At 38.6% G+C, this 21396-nt stretch overlaps 1 protein-coding gene across 7 annotated transcripts in view; it reads right to left on the reverse strand.

Moving 5' to 3' along the window:
- DAP (death associated protein) overlaps positions 1–21396 on the reverse strand; it is a 59972-nt gene that overhangs the window by 32281 nt on the left and 6295 nt on the right. For 4 of the 7 annotated variants that reach the window (XM_086846864.1, XM_086846688.1, XM_086846783.1 and 1 more), the window contains exon 2: positions 19631–19727. In XM_086846864.1, the coding sequence (XP_086702990.1) occupies positions 19631–19727 (97 nt within the window). Of the gene's footprint in view, positions 1–18118; positions 18222–19630; positions 19728–21396 lie in introns of all 7 variants that reach the window. The other 3 variants (XM_086846927.1, XM_086847089.1, XM_086847002.1) reach the window with 1 other exon arrangement.

A 21396-nucleotide genomic window follows, 5' to 3' on the forward strand; every position in this document is an offset into this window, starting at 1 on the left:
TTATTTCTACATAAGCAAAACTTATAGGCAGCTGTTCCTAAAAACATGCATGTTTCAGCTCTTCCTTTGTCTTTAAGTCAAACAACAGTTAGATAATAGAGCTGAAAACAATTTTTGGTACCAATGGATTTATCAGGTTTCCCAGAACATCAAGCTGTCAGACTAACAGTTAGTTTCATTTCAAATTAAACCTGACAGGCAATCCCTTGATGACAGAACACACACAATTTAAAACACATACCTCTTTCAAAATACCGCTTCCATCAAGCACACAGCTTTCTTGGTACTCTTCCTGCTAGGTGAGACTGCTCTTCCTGTCATTCCACAAATTCTTACAGCGAATACAGCAAACCTCTTAGTTACCCTCAGGTGGTAAACAAACAAAGGTTTTCTCTCCTCCCTAAAGAAGCAGACATGATATCCAGACTTAGGTGTTGCCATCATTCACTAGTGACCCTGCTAATAATGTAGAGGAAACAAGACAACTTCTCCTGTATTACCCTGTTAAATAAAGATGGCAACCCCTCTGAAGGAGTGATATTCAATAAGCAAAATACCCTCTACACTTCACTGCTTTTCCTTAGACATATTCACCTATCCATGCCCTTACCCTTTTGCAACTGAGGTCTAAAAAGTGCCTGCAGGACTGAGGAACAATAGCCAATGTCATGCAATGGGAACGCTTGATGTTTAGCTACCATAAACCAAAGGACACTGAAGGACAGATGTCTTCCCATATCAACTGAAAAAAAATACTCAAAGAAATGCCAGGAAAATCAGCCTTGAAGACTTGATATTTTAAATTCAGTATCAGCCAGTGTTCTCTCTCCTTCACAGTCTCATCTTCCCTCAGGAAGAGGTGTCAGTCATACAACAGCAAGCAAACTGTACCAGAATCTGCTTATAAGGAAATTTCTTTCTACTGTATTATATGGAAGCTGGTATTTTTTAATGAAAATGTTTACACATAAATGAAACTATAAGCATTGCTACTCTAAGTATTTTTTTTTTTCTTTTTCCCAAACCTTCCACAGTTCTTGTTTGCAGTAACATCAAATCTCTACTTCAAATGCGCTTCAGTTAAACATTTTTTTTTGCTTGGACTTCTAACAACACAGTAATAAGCTATTTAATGGTCTGAAATTCCCTTCTCCCAAAATACACAACATCATAGGCACTACCTGTAGACATAGAACCACCAAATGGTTTGGGCTGTAAGGGTTGGTTAAACATGATCTAGTCAAACTTTCTTTGCCATGGGCAGGGATGTCTTTAAGGCTGCCTTGAATGGTCTGCTCAATTCCCGTCCAATCTGATTTTCCAACTTCCAACACTTCCAACGATGGAGCATCCACAGCTGCTCCAGTGCCTCACGACCCTCACAGTAAAGAATTTCTTCCTAATATCTAATTTAAACCTACCCTCTCAGCTTAAACCATTGGCCCTTGTCCTAACTGGTCCTATCAAAAAGTCTGTCCCCATCTCTCTTGTAAGGTCCCTTTAGGAGATGAAAGGCCACAAATAGGTATCCTGGGAACCTGTTCTTCTCCAGACTTAACCACAACTCTCCCAGCCTTTCTTCATTGGAGAGGTGCTCCAACCCTCTCACCATTTTTGTGGCCTTCTTCTAGACTGACTCCAACAGGTTCACATCCTTTTTATCTTAGGAGTCCCCAGAGCTGGACACAATACTTCAGGTGGGTATAGACCAAGGTACAACTTGCCTTCTGGGCTGCACGTGCCCACATTCAGCCTTGTCATCCACCAGAATTCCCATAAGTCCTTCTCTGCAGAGCTGCTCTCAACCCATTGATCACATAGCCTGTGTCATGGCAATTGTCCCGACTCAGGTGAATGACTTGGCCATGCAGCATTACACAATGTTCACACTGGCTCCCCTCTCCAGCCAGTCAAGTCCGCCAATCAACCTCAACTCACTCAACCTTCTGCTCACTCAGGCAGGAAATGCCAAATTATCTGGCAAAGCTGATTCTTTTTTTTAAGAGACTTGGAATATGTCAGACAGATTTTCATAACCTACTCACAATACTCTTGCAGCATGTTTTTTTGAAGAAACTCAAGTTCAGCAGCTGTGTTTATTACATGTCATGAAGAACAAAACTATGCAGGACTTGCATTTAAAACCCAAGACTCCACAACTGATTAATGAACTTCAATAAAAACCAGCAGAGATCTCAACAGAGCAGTGGCACAGATGCAGAAGATTACTTCATAAATATTTTAAGGAACTGTGCACTGGATACTGCTTCTCAGTGGGCCCTGACAGAGCACACAATACCACCTGCACTAGGGGTCAAAGATCCTGTTTAAAGGCAGGTAAAAAAAAGAAGAAAATTTTTAAAGCTGGTGCCTCCACACCTCTGTTTACCCTAGGAGTGTAACAGCAACCTGACTACCTTGCAGGGCTCCTCAATAATATCTTGTCTCATCTCAGCTGGCCTAAGTACAACCCAGCTAGCAGTCTTTAAAATGTGCCTTAGTCCCTGAAGAACTTCTCCATATATTACTCAGAGCAGGAAACAGATACCCATAGATAACAGCTCAAGTGGTCTCTAGGGAAAATACTCAATTGCCTGCAATTTCTCTTGGATGATTACAGACAGGTGGGAACACAATCTAGTTTTCACAACCAATTTTTTTTTTTTTTTTTCTGAGATTGCTTACTGAAATGAATACTTATGCTGTTTCATTTTTTTACTTTATACTTTTTACTATGACAAGATCATAAATGTACAGTTTGTAGTTTCTAACTCACAATTGGGCTCATAAAAAACAAACATTCACATCTACAGAAACATGACAGAAGTAGTCAACTTTGTCACCTTACAAGTTTCTTTTCTACTCAAGAAGGTACTTCAAATTATAGTTAGAGGGTTAGCAGTATAGTCTGCAAACCCAAAACCAGTACAAGCCTGTTCTCAGCTAAGCTGAAAAATAAGCACAGAGCTCAAATCCTATGTAGATAACCTCAGGCAACATTTATTATTCCTCCTAGCTGGTGGAAGTAGAGGAAGTAGGTTATTTCTCACTCTGGCTGCAGCCTAGACTTCAGTCATTTTATCTGTTAACCAGCAGAAAACTGTTAGCCCATGGCCAGGGCTTGCAACAGCAGCAGAGCTCCCACCACAGAGATGATGTTTAACTGTTTTACTGTCTGACTTCACTGACAGCATGCTGTCCCCACCTCCATCCTTCTGTCTCTCCCTACCACCATGCCAGAGACAGGAATCTAGTCAAGATGCAAAGGTGCTACATGAATATTTCAGAGAGTAACAAGACTGCCAGCTGCCTGGAAGTGTTTCAATCTGAAAGGCGAAGTAGGGACGACAGTGCAACTGAAGGATTTTCATCTGTTTCTCATGTTGTTATGGTATTGGACCATAAAAACCCGTCCCTATCCATAACTCCTGGATTAAGACTGGAGGAGATTAGTATAACCAAAAAATGCAGGTTCTTGTTTATCATGAACCTTACAGGAAAGAGCTCCAAACCAGGGCAGTCCAAGAATGGAAGTGAACAGGAAGGACAGGTCCTTCTTGAGGTCAGACCAACCTTCCAGCTTCAAGTTGGGTTTACACTGGGTGCTTGTGATCTGGTTCCCAAAACACAGTACCACCCACAGCCCAAGCACCAATGCCACTCACCAGCCTAGCTGACAGCCCCTCAGTTAAATGCCTTCCCAGTAGAAAGGAATTCCAGGACTGCATCAAACTCTGCAAAAAGAAGGTCTGGATTATAAAACCCACTGAAAAATTAATAGAAAATTTATTGAGGGCTGCTATATTCAGGGATACAAGAGGCTTCATGCTTTCAGAAGACTCCTCTTGCTTCAGGAAATGCTGCTGTTGCTCTAGTTTAAAGAGATTTACTTTTGAATACTGCTGAAGAAGTGTCTCTGGTCCCAGCTACTGCATGGGCACGTGACAGACATCAGTTCTGATCATCTTCGGCTTGCCTGTAGTTACCAGCTGATGAGTGCTACCACAGAAGTCAATATTTATGCTGCTAATACCACTCTCAGCAAATATGAGCTCTTCCAGGACATTGTATCTAAAAGAACGTCTCCTACAAATGAAATATTTCAAGATGTCTAGAAGCAGATGGACCACAGACTTGCATCCTAAATGAAGAATATCACACCAGGGCTGCAAGGGCAGGTGGGTGAAAAGAAGCTCATTACAGAATATGAAAAATCATGAACACCAAGTACTACACACTGAATTAGAGCAACTCAACTCTGCATAAAGATTTTCCAGGCTTCTTTCCATAAAGCAATACATCACATCTTCCAATGGTTTACTTTGGGGAAGTGAAAGTAAGAAATGTATGCACAGAATCAAATTAAACTTTTACATCAAAACCATCCATATCTTGATATTCATCCAAAGATCAATTGATCTCGCTAGAATTTATTTGCAGAGACTGTGCTAGTTAGACTAACACACGGTACTTAAATATTTAATCTATATTTACCAGGTTGTTCTCTCAGTTTCATCTGGAAAAACACAGATATTTCTCCACAAAAATCTCTGCCAAGTTTGTGGTAAAGTTCTTTTTTTCTGAGAATGTTTACATTTCCTTCCTTTTTCATATTTTGAAAGCTGAAATATGACTTTTAGGTGGGTTTTTTCCCTTCTTCTTTCAGTCAAGCCCATTTTGGCAGATCATGAATCACCAACACTGCAGCTCTTACCTTCCTTCATCTTATGAAAGACAAAAATCAAACTGAAAAATGTATAAATTGAGGCTCTTCTCTCTTCACTTTTCATTCTTGTATCTGCTAGAAAAGGTCAGTGCATATTTACACCCTTGACTATAGTCTGAAGAAACCACAGAATAATTACTCATATTGAATTTATACCACATATTAAAGATAACAGATACAAATCTAAGGAAAGCCTAGGAGAATCAAGGTGCTAATTCATACACTGTTATGCCAAAACTGAACTCCTGGAAGCACTTCTTGCAATGAGATCTTAAAAAACAAACCCAAACAAACAAATATATGCCTTGAATTCACCCTCCCCAAACTAATTCTCAGAATCTAGCCAGGAGACATTTCCTGAGGTACTGTAAACAGTATCAGTATTATGTCTGAGCAATTAGATTTACATCTTTTTCTAACCCTTTTCACCTAGGGAATCCTGTGAGATTAAAGGTATTAATAACATGTGCAGCAGTGCTGAATCCAGAGACTGATTTTGGGGTTTTGCAATGAATTTGCTATAGAGCCTACAGACTAAGGGCACACAACATAGGATACAGAGACCCAATTCTCATGTAAGGGAGAGAGGCTATGGAGGGAGGCCTGTCACCTCTTGAGACTCTAGCCTACTTATCCTACTTCCATTAGGGCTAAGAAAAGCAGCCGGTTATTCGAATAATTTAGAATCAGTTAGAAGGTGCTTCCAATTTTTTAAGTCCCTAAAAATCCAGCGCAAATGTTTTGCAGCCCAATGCAGCAGTACTGGGTTGCCTCTGTAACCAACTAATTGTGAGGTGCCTCTGCCCAGGGAGGAAAAAATTTAGTTTCGGATAAGCATTGTTAAAGTCAGAGGCGTGGCTTTAACGCCTGGGAAGAGTAAATTCCACCCCTCTGCCTCGGGGGATGGTCCCTCTGAGCCCAGGAAGAGTTGCCCCACCCCCAGACCCTGGTGCGGTGGCAGTCCAGGGTGTTCGGGTTGATTCTGTGCCCCTGGGGTTTCTCTCTTGCTCTGTCTCTATTAGCCCCGACTTTAAACTGCCCCCTGGCTCTGCCCCATAAAACCCACCACCCTGCCTCTCTTCTAGGCTCTCTGTCTCTGGATTTAAGCTAAGTTTGTTCCTGTGTGGAATAAATGGTTTCCTGAGCTTAACCAAGCAGAAGTCTGTCTCATTGAGTCCCATGTCTGTCACCAGAATCCATTACCTCTCTGGACTTGATCCTCCAGCTCCAGCAGCAACCAGTACCATCATACCTACTGAGAAGAAATTCCCAAATACTTCTCTTACTCAGTTTCACTGCATAAAACTTTAATGAGATCACCATTTCTTCCCAACAAGTGTTTCTATTGAAATAGCAACTGATTGTAACATTAACTCAGCCTACAATCAGTTGGACAGTGTTGGACCACATATTCCCTTTGCTGCTTCTCAGGGGGCAGCAGGGAACATTTGGGGCAGGAGATAAAGATGGAGTATGCTTAAGTGTGCTCCTGAGAGCCCTCTCCAGAAATCTGCTGCTCAGGAACTTCCCAAGCCAGAGGCTGTGTACTTGTATTGTCTATAGTACCAACTATATTCTGTGAATTTTGTAAACCAAAACTTCTTTTTGCAGACTTTACTGATGCGCTTCTGGAGTTCCTCACTACTGGTGTGGCCCTTAACTCAGCAAAGCAGCTATTTACCATCAGCAGACTTGAAGATTTCACTATTTATTTCCAAGATCCCTGACATCAACTCTCTTACTGTTGCATAGATCAAGTAGTATGTCCACCATTCCCATAAACACAGCTTTTGTTTACTCATTCAAATTCTAATGCATGAATGTTTGCCTAGTAGCTTGGCTCAGCACTGCCTTCTCTATTGAAAGGTGAGACATGCTCTGGAATCTCATGGCTGTAAACACTTGCTGAAATTATGGCAGACCAAACATCAACTGTGAGAACTCATTAACTCCAGTGTCAGCAAACATCACAATAAAGGCTGTGAAAACCCAATAGAAATTTTTCTGCTAGGTTCTTTGGACAGACACATTGTCCCATTTGATGATATTATTTTTCACCACATTTTGTAGTAACATAATTAAGTTCAAATAAAAACAAATGAATGCCACTTATCTCACAGAAGCTATTTATTTGCCAAGGTTTCTCTCAAGTATGTGCATAAAAATAGCTTAGAAAAGGAAATACTAAAAACAAGCAAATAAAGATTCCATTTTTTTCAGAAATATGAATACTAATTTAGATTCAGCAGATGAATATATTACTTAATTCCTTTGCTTGCATATTTTTGCATGCTACCTAGAGAATGTAACAGTTTTAGGAAACATTAGCTGAGGATTTTCTAGAGAGAGAATGAGTGTATCTTTAAGGTAAAGTTACTGTAAATTACACCAAAACAGAGTTTATATTTGTTGGCTAAACATTTAATAGGACTGGTATTAGAATCTGAACGAATGATCAAGTGAAGAAAAAAACTTTGAATCTATTTGGTATGCACAGAATTACAAAAAATGCAAACAAGGCTCCTCAGTAAATAAACTGAGTTACCATGGGATATGGCAGAAGACACTCTCAAGAATCACAAACTGAAAACAGAGCAGAGGAGTAAATCAAATATCACAATGATGGAGGTTAACAGTGGGATCCTGCAAGAAACTTGAAAAAAGGTCTAAATAAATGACAATACATGCTAATGTCAGTGAATTATTCAGGATAAAAAAAAAGCCTAAATATAAACAGTTACAAGAGATCTCAGAGGATTAACAGAACAATAAAGGGAAAGAAAAAAGGTGGCACCATGATAAATGCAGAAAACACACACTATGAAAAACAATACTAACTGTACCTACATGGTGATGGTCTCTACCAGTTATTAAACTCAATAAAAAATGTTGGAATCACTGGGAAAAGGTTTTTGAAATCAGCAGCTTAATACCTAAAAGACAGTTAAAAAGATAACTGGAACACAAGAACAGTTAAGAGAAGGAAAAGAAGCAGAAAAATAGAATTACGTCAGTGCATAAGTCTGGGGCAGGCTTTTACCCTCCACACTGCAATTCTAGTTATATTGCCAAGAAAACAAAACAAAAAACAAACAAACAAAAAAAACCCAAACAAAAACAACAACAAAAAAACCCCAAAAAATATAAAAGAGTATGCAAGAAAAATTTACAGTAAAGAGGAGAATGTAAAACAAATACAGTTATTCACTATTTCTTAGTATATAATACTTGAGGGACACAGGAAAAACTTATCAGGCATGCTAAAAGAAAATCTTTTTGCAGCACACACCGTTTGGACTGTGATGCTGCCTTTTCAGGAAGGTGATCATCAAGGTGAGAAATGTACATATGGTTGAAAGAGGAATAGAGAAATAGAAACTAGGTCAAATGGCAGTAATTTGATTAGCAAGTTTCTAAGCAGTAATTTGAGTTGCTAGATACTGGGGGAGTTCATCAGGTTCATTGTACACACTTCTTCCCCAAACGACCATCTGCTGGGGAGTGCTGCACTGGCAGAGTTTTGTGCTGGCCCTGCACATCCATAAAATTTATTTGAAACAGAAGAAAGAAAAGGAGATTATAACAAGGTTATAACTCCCTCTTTCCTTTATTGTATTACTATTTATTTGCTGTTTTAGAAGATGTGGGAACAGGCAGGGAGAAGTATAAAACACCCAGTATCTTAAAATGTCAGTATGTAATAAATATACAAAAAATTTTAAAAAGGTGGAAAGGAAGACAAAATTCGGTGCATTAACTGTGAGCAGTTATCTTCCCTTTCCTCCTCCTATGACAGAGGACAAAAATGTGCATTACCTTGGCAATTTTCTCTTCCCAGTAAAAAGTATTAAAACCCGACATAATTATCAAAGAAAAAAAAACCCCAAAAACTTAGCCTACTTGGTGTGCAGAGATCTCCAAAAATGCCAGTAAGACCTCTCATTAAACTGAGTTAGCATGGGATAAAGCAGAGGGAAACTGAAATAGTCAAATACAGAAATGACACATAAATGGCTTTAAAACATATGACTACTACCTATCTATTGCTGTTAGAACTACACAGCTCCTAAACAGCAGATTTATTTCTCAGTCAGACATAGAAATTTTTTATAAAAGAGTCAAGTCCTGATCATCAGACAAGCTAATATGTTAGCTCTGCATAGGAGGATGAGAGGTAGACAGATCTCTCAACATTAAAATTTTTCTCAGGAGTTAAAAAAATAAAAAGGTGATTTTGGGAAAATACAACACAATGAGAATAACTGGTGATCACTAACTAATACAGAAATAATTTCAAGGGTAGGACACAACACAAAAAAAGAACTTGAACTAGGAAACAAGGTGTTATAGAAAAATCTTCCAAAGAACAGCAGAAGGAATACATTATCAGCAGGATAATACATTATCAGCAGGAATTCAAATTTTCTTTAACTGTGATTGCATGCAAGATATGAAGGAAAAATGTAATATTAAACTTCAAAGCCATATAAAGGTTATCCAAACCATCCTGATACAGGGAAGGAACCAAGCCAACCAGTGTTATCAGCCAGAAAGCCTATGCTTGGAGAAAACAGCAGAACACAAAGCTCCACTCCTCAAAAGCCTTTTTTTGTTCTTTTTTTCCCCTATTGTAAACTGGAAGAAGAGGATCTTTCAAACACTCCAACAGAAACAGAATTGTAATCTCTGAAAACAGGAAATTAATTCTACAGCAGTATTCAAAGCAATAAATAAGAATGCTAAATTCAATTTAGTCAAAAACCTTCTAAATAGTCTTAAGTAGAAGATTTTGTGGTAATGCTATTAGTGTCACTGTTGATATAAAACAGCATACACATGGCTAAACATACTTCTCTAGAATCACTGGGTAGCATGACACCAGAAATAAAGGAAGAATCACAGGAGCGATAAATACGCAGTTCAATTTACAAAAATTTTATTCCATCACCTCCCATACAAAAGCAACACACAAGCCAAATGTGGTTGATCAATTCCGTAGTGCTCCACAAAGTCAAAACATTATTACATTACATGCAAAAAAAGTTGCTTATTAGCTACAATAACATGTTGCATATGAGCACATATGTTAATAAGCTGCATTGAATAATAAAAGATTTCAACAAAAATAAAAATCTACCAATAGCAGCTTTTGCAAGTAGCATAATGCAAAGCACCCTTGATCACCCTAACAACCACTAAACAGTAAACACAGTTTACCACTGCATGTTCTAAACACTCATATGAGGTTGCAGTCTCAGGAGATTGACCACCAGCACTGAAATGCAGTCAAGCTTATTAGCAACATTCAAAGTGTACAAGGATACACACAGTGAGTAATGATATTTTGCTTACTGAATTATTTTGCACATTTTTGGTAGTTCCAAATACTCTCAAAAGAGATACTTCAAGTTAAACTGTTCTAGCAAAAAATCCAGCCTAGCTCTTACACTGTAACACCCAGAGCTCTCCATTGATTTATTTATTTAAAATAAAAAAGAAGGCTTTAGAATAGGGTTTGGAAAGCAATGGGCAAACACTCAGGATTCAAAAGTACCCAGATCTCAAGGACTGTTTGATTCAGTACTGCAGTGTGAGGTGCTAGATGAAGCCAGACATAACTGAGAGCTAGTCTAGTATTTAACTACAGTTCTAACAGGCTGGGAGAAAAAACAAAAACAAAAAACAACAATAACAACAACAACAAAAAAAACAACCAAAAAAACTCAAAAAACCCCAAAAAATCAAGACTACCAGGGAAAAGAACTAACCACTTTGGTTGTACCCAGCAGCAACAAAGCCAGTTTTTTAACGGAGTACCAGCCCCAGGCATTATACATGACCGATGCATACGTGGCATTTTATGAGCTCCAGAGAAACTGAAATTCACCACAGCTAATATTTGTGTGAATATTACTGAAGTATTTTTTACTAATTGCCCTCTATTTAACATGGTGTCCGTGACCAAGATGTGGTCATTGAAACATTACACTAATATTAGAAGGTAGCAAGCCGACTGCAGTGAGTACTCCCCCAACAAGCAAAGTACTGCAGTGACCAGTATGAGCTATGAACTGCCACAGCAGATTAAATAAAGCTCTAATGACGACAATGTAACAAATGTTTTCAGTGTTGTTCTTATCTATCTCCCATGTATCTCTTGCTTCTAGTACCATTGCTCTGGGAGTAAAATAAATTCCCTCCTGCTTGGCGCAGTGACAGTTAGGAAATGATAACTGAAAGTTTCTTTTAATATTAAACTACTTCAAAGTTTGGCGCCTGATGCAATTGAGGCATAAGAAACTTAAAGGAGAGAAAGGTGCTACTGGAAAAAGATTCCCCTCCTTGGCACACAGTGTCAATTGCACACACCTCCTACTCATTTTCAGCTCTTGGTGACTTCACTTCAAACATAGGGTTTTGACGTTAAATAAATAAGTAGCATCTGGTCCTCTGCAAGCTCTTTCTAGGAGAAATGTATATCTTTACCTTTAGAAATACTCTCAGTGTTGTTGAACACTTAATGAAGATTTGGGCTTAGCATAGTGAAATGGAGCTGACTGTACCTCTGGGTTTGAAAATTTTTGGGCTTTACAGTACTTGTGCCTTCAGACTGGCATTGTCACCCTCATCCTATGTGTTCCAATACTTTAGAAAGATATCAAGAGAAAAGAACTAAGAAAAATACCAAACTATTAGTTCAGATCATTGACTTTTCTGTACTGACATGGAATGCTGTGCTAACTAGAGCCATGCCACTGTAAAGACACTACTTCCCATCCATTTTCCTCTCATATATGACTAAGCTGTTCTCACCTTCCTCATCACGTGGAATACAAACTGAAGACTTTCATTCTTTTAAAATCTTTTTTCTTACAGCAGCTTGGCTGACAATTCAACTCAGCTTTCCAGCTAATTTCACAAGACAGCATATGTTTTTTTGGGACTGAACCCAGCTCTCGCTGAGCTGGATGGCATTAGCTTTTATTCACTTTGAGAGGGAGAAATATCAGATCTTTTTTAGTTTTTTCACACATGTACACAGTACTTCAGGAATATGAAAAGAGCTATCCATATAATGTCAGAACTAGCACTTACACTGATAGATTTATCAACTTACTGCCTCAATCATCAAGAAATATTGGAAGCATAAAGCAATTTTTTGAAGGCTTTCCTCTTCCTGTATGAGAATGCTTAATTCATAATCTTGCCTAGCTTTTTCTCCACTCCCTACATTCACAGGTACCTTCAGTTCTTAAATGGAGATATTCATAGCCTATTTTCTTAATTTACAGTAGCTCTGCATTTGAAAATCAGTATTACATATTCTATACTGTGTACATATTTACAGACTTAAGTCTGTTACTGCACAGGTGTTTGATAGAGCTCAAGAGAGGTCATAGCAATTACTTTTCTACTTCTCAAAGTAACTGGTCATCTGCAAAAGGTATTGTCCTGAAAAATCACATGAACACAGCTAATATCGTTTTCAGGTTTTGTAATTAATCAAATTATGTATATATAAACCTAAACAGACTTGAGCATCTGCTAATCATAAAAACCCTATGGCAAAAGATTGAGACACAAAGATGAGTAATAAAGTAGGAAAATGCATTTAAGGCAATGCCACTTATGTAAAGAAGAGTGTAACATTATTAAGAAGCTATTCCCTTAACTGTGAAGGAAATTAAAGTCCAAAATAATAAAGATAAGAAGAGGGAAGGTATTAAAAAAAGCCTAAGCACTAAGCATATAATCTTTTTGGGAAATAAAAATATTTTGGAGAAGGTAGGAAGCTATTTCCCTAATTGCACTAGGTTCAGCACTATGCTTAATAATATTAAAAAATTATAGTTGCAATTTTTGACAGTCTTTTTCCAGCAGAACTTTCTTTTAACCTTTGGAATATTTAGCCAAGTAAGGAAAAAGTTAGTCACACAAAACTTTAAAATGACCATGGGGTGACCCAATGTTTGCTGCAATTTGCATCTTTCCCAGAAACCACAAGCACAGTATTCACAGCCAGGTTGCTTTTCCATTGCATTTCCCCCAGAAATTTCATTTTTAAGGCCAGTTGCCTCCCAAGCTCCATACCTGAGTAACAAGAGTTCAAAGGCCAAAGACAGGAATAAAAACCTCTCAGTCATATCCATTATATCCATACATTTAATCAAATTTCATTTTTTACATGGTCAAGTGTAAAATGACAATACAATCTATGAACATAACCTCTTTTGTGCAACCATATCAGTTCACAGAGGTAATCACAGAGGTAACAGAATCAGGCCACAGAAAGAGGGGAAAATAAAGGTAGATAGAAATACGGTGGGAGAAATTTGAATTCTGTCCAAGAAGAGGATATATAGAAGACAGATGCTTTTACAGAGTACCAGTTCACTCCTTCAGGGCTGCTTCCACTGACACAATAGCCCAAGGGACCTTTGAAGTGAAAGGGGACTCAGTCAGTCCTCTATCCAACAGAGTTGCACATCTCCTCACCAGAAACTTACAGAAGATGTAGCATTCCTGATGTCCTGACCTGTCTCTTTCTTTTAATCACGAATATTCATCACACTGAGTCAATGCCTGCTTACAATTCCAGTACAGATGCATGAGCATAGGTAACGAGGCCCTTTTCAGCTTTATGTCAGTGAACTACATGGGAGGAACACTAATGGATTATTCACTCCAAGTACTTATGGAAGTTCAATGCTACCTGTTCACATTTTTATGGGTTTGGTTTCCATGTTTAACAAGCTGCAAAGTTTTGCAGGGTTGTTTGTTTGTTTACACACAGAACTCTCAAAATTTCCCTCTATCAAACACCTGTTAACTCTACAACAAACAACATCAGAACCATCTGGACTGGAACGTCTTCATACATGATGGAAACTACTTCCTGAAGGACATGCATGCAAGCGAGCTGAACACTGCATATCATCTCCCAGGTCTTAGCTATCCTGAAAAGCAGTTACTCCCAAGCTAAAGGGTCAGAACTTTGACTCTACACTTTCTACCCTGTTGGAGTCTGACAGGGCAAAAGGCTGGCAAGTGACTTTGCCCCAGGCCCTGAGAAGAAGACTCTCCTTTGGTTGGGGTGAGCAAAAGCTCACCCACAATGTCCCCTGAAAAGGTTATATGTAAATGTTGCTGGAAAGTTCTACAGTTTCTCTGTTACTATTGGTTAAATTTTGCTGCAGTATTTTATATATCCCTAATTCCTACTTATTATTGGCCACTTTCCCTCAAACTCTGCCCCTAACCTACTTCATGTAAGTTACTGTTCCACCCTGGATCCCAGCCATTTTAGTGAACCCCATATTGTTGTCCAGCTTATGTGTTTGTTGTTTTGGATGTTAAAGTACTATTTTTTGGGCCACCGAATTGTGCCCATCCCTCATTTCATTTGTCACCCTCCACAGGGCCTCTAGCCAAGGATCCCAAGGTAACACCAGGCCAGACCACCTGGGCCCAGCACGTTACACTACCCCAGTTGAAACAACCAGAACAACAAAATACAAATGGAAATGGTTCCAAACACTTCCATATTCAGGATGTAAACAGACATACAAACCTTCCCTAATGGCTTAATTATATAACCAATTCATATTTTTTTTTTATTTCTGTCAGAAATTTGATCAACATGGGTTATGACAAGGCAAAAACTAAAAAAAAAATTAATGACAGGAGAATCTTCAGTAGTAAATAAAAAGATGGAAATAATGTCCGTGACTTCTTGTCAGTTGCAGCAGAGCAAAGTGAGGAAAAGGAAAAACAAATTTACTCTTGAATGAAAATATATACTCGCACCCAAGTTTTTGAGATTTCCACTGCACTTCAAAGAAAAAAAAAACAGGTTTGTCTCAACCTGAATATTCAGACTTAACAAGTAACACTGAATGGTAACAGAGGACCTTGACCACTCCTCTCCCACCATGTAACTAATTATTGAGAGTAGTCTTTGACATACAATACCCATATGCTTCATTAGTATAATTTTGCTTTTGAGTCAACATTCTAAATTACTCTCTTGGTTTTTTTCCTTTCACACAATGGATATCACTAAGGCAAACATCCGCATTGTAAAAGTCAGGCATAATGCTGGATTCACAATCTCCAGGCAGGCTCAAGATGCAAAAACCACACAATTTACATATATAGAGAGAAACTACATTAGTGCACTTATCGCGAGTAATTAAATCATGGTAATTACCCACTTTGTTTCAAAAATATAACACAGAGAAAAGAGTCTTTAAGACATAAAAGTCTTTGCAGTTTACCCTTTTTTGTTAAAAACAAGCCAGATACCTGCTTTAAATATTTTTTTAAATCCAGATCCCGACAGATAATAATAGTTTTTCTTGAGATCCCAGAGTGACAATTAATGAATGTCTTGTTTAAAACTGAACAAGCAGCTCTCAATTCAAAGTATGTCTTTCAGGAGTATTTGTTATGCTTAGAGTCAGCTGGCTCAGGAATGCACGTGATACTGCAAATCTCACGTTAAACAGGCATTAAGGGGCTTTTAACAAAGCCCAGGACTGTGAGTAGCCTATTTATTCCAAATAATTTCTGTGACAACATACTGTCCTGGAAAATGATGGCTTTTATTCATAACCATACTTCTATTTATATGTTTCACCCTCTTCTAGCATCACAAAAAAAGCCTACCAGCAGCAATCAGAATGACTGTCAATCAATAAAAACTGCAACCATACCCAAAAAACCAAACCAATACAAGTGTTAGTAAATTACAAAAAACTAAGAAAAATCACTAATTCATCAGTATAGAAGTTCAGACAGCTGGCATTCTAGCTCTAAACAGGCTGATCAAAATCACACGTTTTGAAGAGATTGTGGGCTGAGGATCCTACCCCACAGTACAGTTTGACACCCTGACCACGGGGGTGTCACTGGCTTTGGATGCCACGTATGTCTTTAGTTCACCTAAACCAAACTGTGCAACTCCTCCCTTCTTTCATTGAGCATTCTCCACCATATAATCATATCCAGACATTCCTGTTTTAAGTAAAACTATATCTATACCAGACACATAAAGTCATTTCTGCTACAACTCAAGGCTGAGACCTGCCCTGCAGGAAAAGTTTAAATTTGTGTAAAACGGTCTTATCACATATTGCTTTAAGGGATCACAAATCACCACTCTGACAAGTCTCCCTATAATTTCATGAAATGGGAGGTTGTCACAACAATTTTATTTTAGGAAACAGAATTGAATAAAATACTTTGCAGAGTAAGTTATAGTAACTGGACTGCAAGTTGCTAAACAACTGAAAAAAAGAAACATCAAGGACCTACCTAGTGAATGTTAAAGTCACATTTATCACAGCACAGTTAGCTATCTCAGGGGTGTTTACCTGTGTCAGCTTCATTTACATTAAGACTAGAAACACTGATCCAAGTCTTTTCCTGAAAGCTGCAAAAACAATGCCAGCTGTCTCCAAAGCCACAAATAGTTCTATGAACTGAAGCTGAAAGCTTTCTTGCTGAGCAATTGCTCAGATTTGTGCCATCATGGGGAGGCCATGTGCTCTCAGAGTTCCCAGAGAATTCTAGAGAAGATTGAATTCTTCTGCTTCCATTTACTGCCAGTTCCACTAATCTGTCTTCAACTAAGTTTATGAGATTAAAATAATGACTCATCTTAGCCTCCCTCTTCACATACAAATTACTCTCCTCTGTTTTATTATTTTCTCATACCATTGTCAGCTGCTCATATCAGCTGACAGAGATTTCCTGAAACTTTCTTGACATTAAATGCAATGGGGAGTAGAGACTGCATCGTATCAACAATACCACCTTAAAATGGCAAAGGCTAAAACCATGACAAGTAGAAAGTTAAAAACACAGATGTTTCCACATCTGCTTAACAAAGAGACATAAAATAGCAGCTAACTAAGCTCCAAAAGTACAGATATATATTGGTGCTGGAGAAAGCAGCAATGCTCACTTCACCACTCCTGACAAATCCATCCCTATAAATCCATCCTGATAAACCACCCCTCACACACATCAGAAATCCAAGGGTTCTCAGCACCATGAACCATCTGGAGTTGGGGGACTGCACCTTTCAGCACAAAAGCAGGTGATGTGCTGCAAATCTAGTTTAATTTTGACCAGCTTATTCTGTCTATGGCTAAATACATTCTTGCTCACATCTATAGCTCATCCTGCCACCAGAGCTGTGCAAGTATTCCCAAAGGAGCCTACAACAGACACATTAAATCCTTTCCCTTACATACACAAAAAGCTTTCAGTTCTACCAGGAAAACAACTTCTCTTGACTTGTAAATTAACTTGTATTATAATTCATATTAATTCCCACCTAACTATGTTCCTTATGTCCTCCTGCTGCTTTCTTTCTCAAGAGGATTAGATCAAAGAAATAAAATAGTTCAGCTCAAGGCTTTCAGTCTTAATACACAGACTCAGAATGACTGAGTATGTACAAGTGCCTAACACAAACCAATTATGTATCCTGTACATGAAAACCAAAGCAAAGGACACACTCAAAATGCATATTTTGACAATCATATGACCAGATGAACAAAGGAATGGATTTTGAGGTGCAACAGCTAACTATTCACTAGTTAATAAGATAGCTCTAGAAGTCTTTAAACTTTCTCCTTTGTCTTAAAAGCATTAACTTTGTTCATAGTATTAAAATACAGTTTGCTTTTGTTAGCACCTACAGATGAAGAATGCACCTCTTTCCCAATCATTCCAGCCTAGTTGCCTAGGCTTTGTTTCATACTGGGGATTGGTCTCAGGAACCTCACCTACACTCCCAGCAGGTGATGCTAAACTGAAACACACAGTTTAAGGAGACGCCTAACACATGCCAGGTAGGATTGGTCCTTCAGTCCAGATGATCAAACTAATTAATCTCCAAAACACACACAGTGTGAACATGAAAACCTCAGCACCTGCTGTTTGTCCCTACAGATGTGCTTCTGCTGTGTCACAGCACCTGCTACAGCAGACATAGCCACAAAAATCAAGGTTAAATTTTAAATTTTCCCTGCACTATTTGAGTGAAACAGGGAAAACATAATCTCATTTGAAGAAGGGAATAAAGCAGGTGCTGTGCTGTAACAGAGGCTTAGATCTGTGAATGGACACAAGAAGTCTTGTCATTTGGATCCTAATGAGGCTCCTTGCCATGAGGCTGGCATGCCAAAGAAAGATAAGCAAGTATATAACACTGTGCTGGGTCTGGCTGAGGTGGTAAATTCTCCCCACAGCAGCCCTCACAATGCTGTGCTTTGCACTGGTAGCTAGAAACACCATGTAACTTATAGCACATCAGTTTTGGCTACTGCTGAGCAGCACTTTCACAAAACCTAAGCTGCCTCTCCAACATTATCCTCTCACCTGCAAGCAGTGGGTAGACATGATCTTGGGAGGGGACACAGCCAGGACAGCTGACCCCAACTGACCAAGGGAATATTCCATACCATCTGCTCAGCAATAAAAGCTAGGAGAAAGGAAAAGGAGGCAGGAAAAATTCATTACTAAGACATTTGTCTTCCAGAGTAATCACTAACACATACTGAAGCCCTACTTCCCAGGAAGTGATGGACATCATCTGCTGATGGGACACAGTGGATACATATTATATTTTCTTTTGCTTCCATGCATGGCCTTTGCTTTTGCTTTATTAAACGGTCATCTTGACACATGTTTTTTTTCATCCTACTTTCTCCCTCCTCATCCTGCTGTGTAAGGCAGTAAGAGAGCAGCTTGGTGGACACTGGCTGTCCAGCCAAGGTCAACATACCTCAAATAAAAGGATGTACCCCAAAACAAAGTTTAAATTGACTCCAAGATAAAATTTCTTACTTTAGACAAAACTTGGCTGTAATACAGACTCTTTCAACTTATGTGCAGAATTACAAGATGACCAACTTGGTTGAAGAAGAAAGAACATAAATTTTAATTCTCCTGCCTGGTATTTGAATTTATTAATTAAAATTATTTTTCCCTTCTCAAAAAGGTGCTTCCTATTCAAGTAAATAAACACATTTGGGTTTATTTCTAGACATTTTCACATTACTTATATATTATCATTATTTTATGTGTAAAATAAATATAAGCTAAGTCAGTCTACTTACCACAACACAGGAATGATTCTCTGGTTTGTTTTTTTAACTTGAGCAAATAGCAAGGACAAACCCATGCCCTAAGTCAGTAGATAAACATTTCAGGTAAATATAGTCTTGTCTGGGAAGAAAAACAGCTAGCTGAGGAAAGCAGCACAAAACCAGGTGGCTTTTGTAAGAGCAGAAGAACAGTGATAGTCCATTGAACCTCCTGCTTTCATTTCTAAACACCAGTAATCTGCTAAATCTAGTTAAAACTGCTAAGTAACTGCAGTCTTAGTACCCTCCACAATCAAAACTGATAGATTCCCATCTAAAAATAAAATCAGATAATATTAGTACCATGTATTTTTACTTGTCTTTTCAAAAGCACCATATTATCAAATACCTCACAGACACAGGATTAGAGGCCAAAGGATAAAAAGAAACACAGAAAGACCACCTCATATATAGACTGCCAGCCTAATGCTTGTATCTAAATATGCTTAGCCTCTATGCTTCTCCACAGTCTGAACTGTGACATTTTAGGAAAATGGAGGTTTTACTTCTATTGCACTTTTTTCTCCAGCCTTCTCTTACATGGAAGGATCATTTCAAGACGGCTCAGCAATATGAAAATTACCAAATTCCCCAATTCTCTTGAAGGAGCACCTCACTTGCTAGTGCTTTACGACACAAAAACAACTTCACCTTTGGTCTGCTAGTCACAAGGAAAACAAACTGGTAATAAGGTTCAAGGTCATGGAAATTCACTGTAGCACATGCACCAAATCAAAGTGCTCACCTGCTGGTTTCCCTGTCTTGGACATCCTTATCTTTTTCCTCTTTGGCATCTGAGTTGTGTGGGTGTTTCTGCACAATCCGCATCCCACCAGCTTTCACTGGAATGGAAATTGATAACAACAAACCTCAGTTAAATCAGCATTAAGTGAAGAATGTTTTAAAGATGACCCACCCTACTTCCCTCCTGTTACTTAATAGTAACCATAGTTTGAAAAAGAGGCCCAAAGTGTTAAAAAGTGGCAAGACCAAAGAAAAGTTACTTAAGAACCACATCTGCCATTCTCTTTTACACGATGCCATCTTTGCTTATGTAGGAAGCTGCAGCTGATTTTACCACCTGCTTCCAATTATAGTGGTTCCAATTTAGTGATGCTTTGAGAGTCTGATCTGGAACAGACATTAGACAGAGTTAAAGGAATAAAATAGGTATTTATTAAAAGACTTTAAAGGATACACCTTGGGCAGCACAAGAGCCCAGCCACGGCTACACCCAAAATGAACCCAAGATGGACAACCAGGCACAAGTGTCCACACTACTATAAGTTTTGGTCCATTTGCATATTGGAGTTGATTGTCCAATTACAGCTTCAGGTTATGAAGTCCCATACTCCCAGTTTATTCTCTTCAGTTTGCTGTTGCTTATACTTTTTGGGCCTGAAGCTGTAACGGTTGTCCTTAGTCTCAAGCTGGGAAAGGATTGTTTTGTCTAACTACCCTGTGAAGAGAACTTAATAACACTTCATATGAAGTTCAAAGTCACACACTAAGGCAGTACAGAACCTAAAAAATATGAAAGCTCAAACTTAAGGCATCATTTCCCCCCTCAATTTTGTTTTAATTTCCCCTCCACCTTGTATCTTGCAGCAGTCAGAAGAAACTGAGGCAATGACTTGCATAATGCTACACAAAAGGCCACAAACCAAAGAAACTAACTTGTCATTTCATGTGAAAAACTGCATCTATAATAATAGTATTTATACAAAGAAGTACTTCACAAATAGTATAATAAAAAGAAAAATTTAGGAGGACTGTTAACTTGCATTTAGAACAAAGTTTTTGTTTTGCAAAACATATGAGCATTTACAAAATTTTAAACCCTTGTATCATTTAAATTTTAGAAATTATGAAAACATGAAAGCAGCCCTTTGAAACACAAAACAAGAAGTGAAAACAAATACACTTATGTGCATCACTTCAAAACTCTGAAGTGCAATCTAGAACAGGAACCAAGCCAGGCTTAGCACTGCAGCTACTAAGCAGGGCAACAGACACGATGCTTTTTGATCTACTTTCTGGTTCAATAGTGTACTTTCCTTTTTCTTCAACAATTGCTGCACATGTTTACAGGACTGCACACGATAAGACGATGCATCTCCTTAGCTTAACTGGATGGGTTACACTGCCATCAGCAACATCAGAAAACCACTATAGTGGCCAGAAGTCAATAAAACCACTCACAGATGCTGGTTTGTGCTTCACAGTGGCTTGACACAGTGTCTGTGGTGAGCAGTGGTGTCACAGCCAGAGCAAGTAGGATGCCAGAGCAGCACTCAGGAGAAGCTGAAGCTGGCAGGAACAGGGAGGTTGTCCTTCTGACAGCTCTCCTGTGTCCTGCCACACAGGGAGCAGGGCACCTCGCAGCTGTTCAGTGCTAATCCCAGAAACTTAGATTTAGATCTAATTCCCAGTTCTTAACCATGACAGTAAGAGAAAGACCACTGCAGTCCATGAATCTTACAACCTGGGTAAAGGAAAGCAGGAAAAAGA

Source organism: Cyanistes caeruleus, chromosome 1 (genome assembly GCF_971803275.1).
Source record: "Cyanistes caeruleus chromosome 1, bCyaCae1.hap1.1, whole genome shotgun sequence".
NCBI classification, from domain to species: Eukaryota; Metazoa; Chordata; class Aves; order Passeriformes; family Paridae; genus Cyanistes; species Cyanistes caeruleus.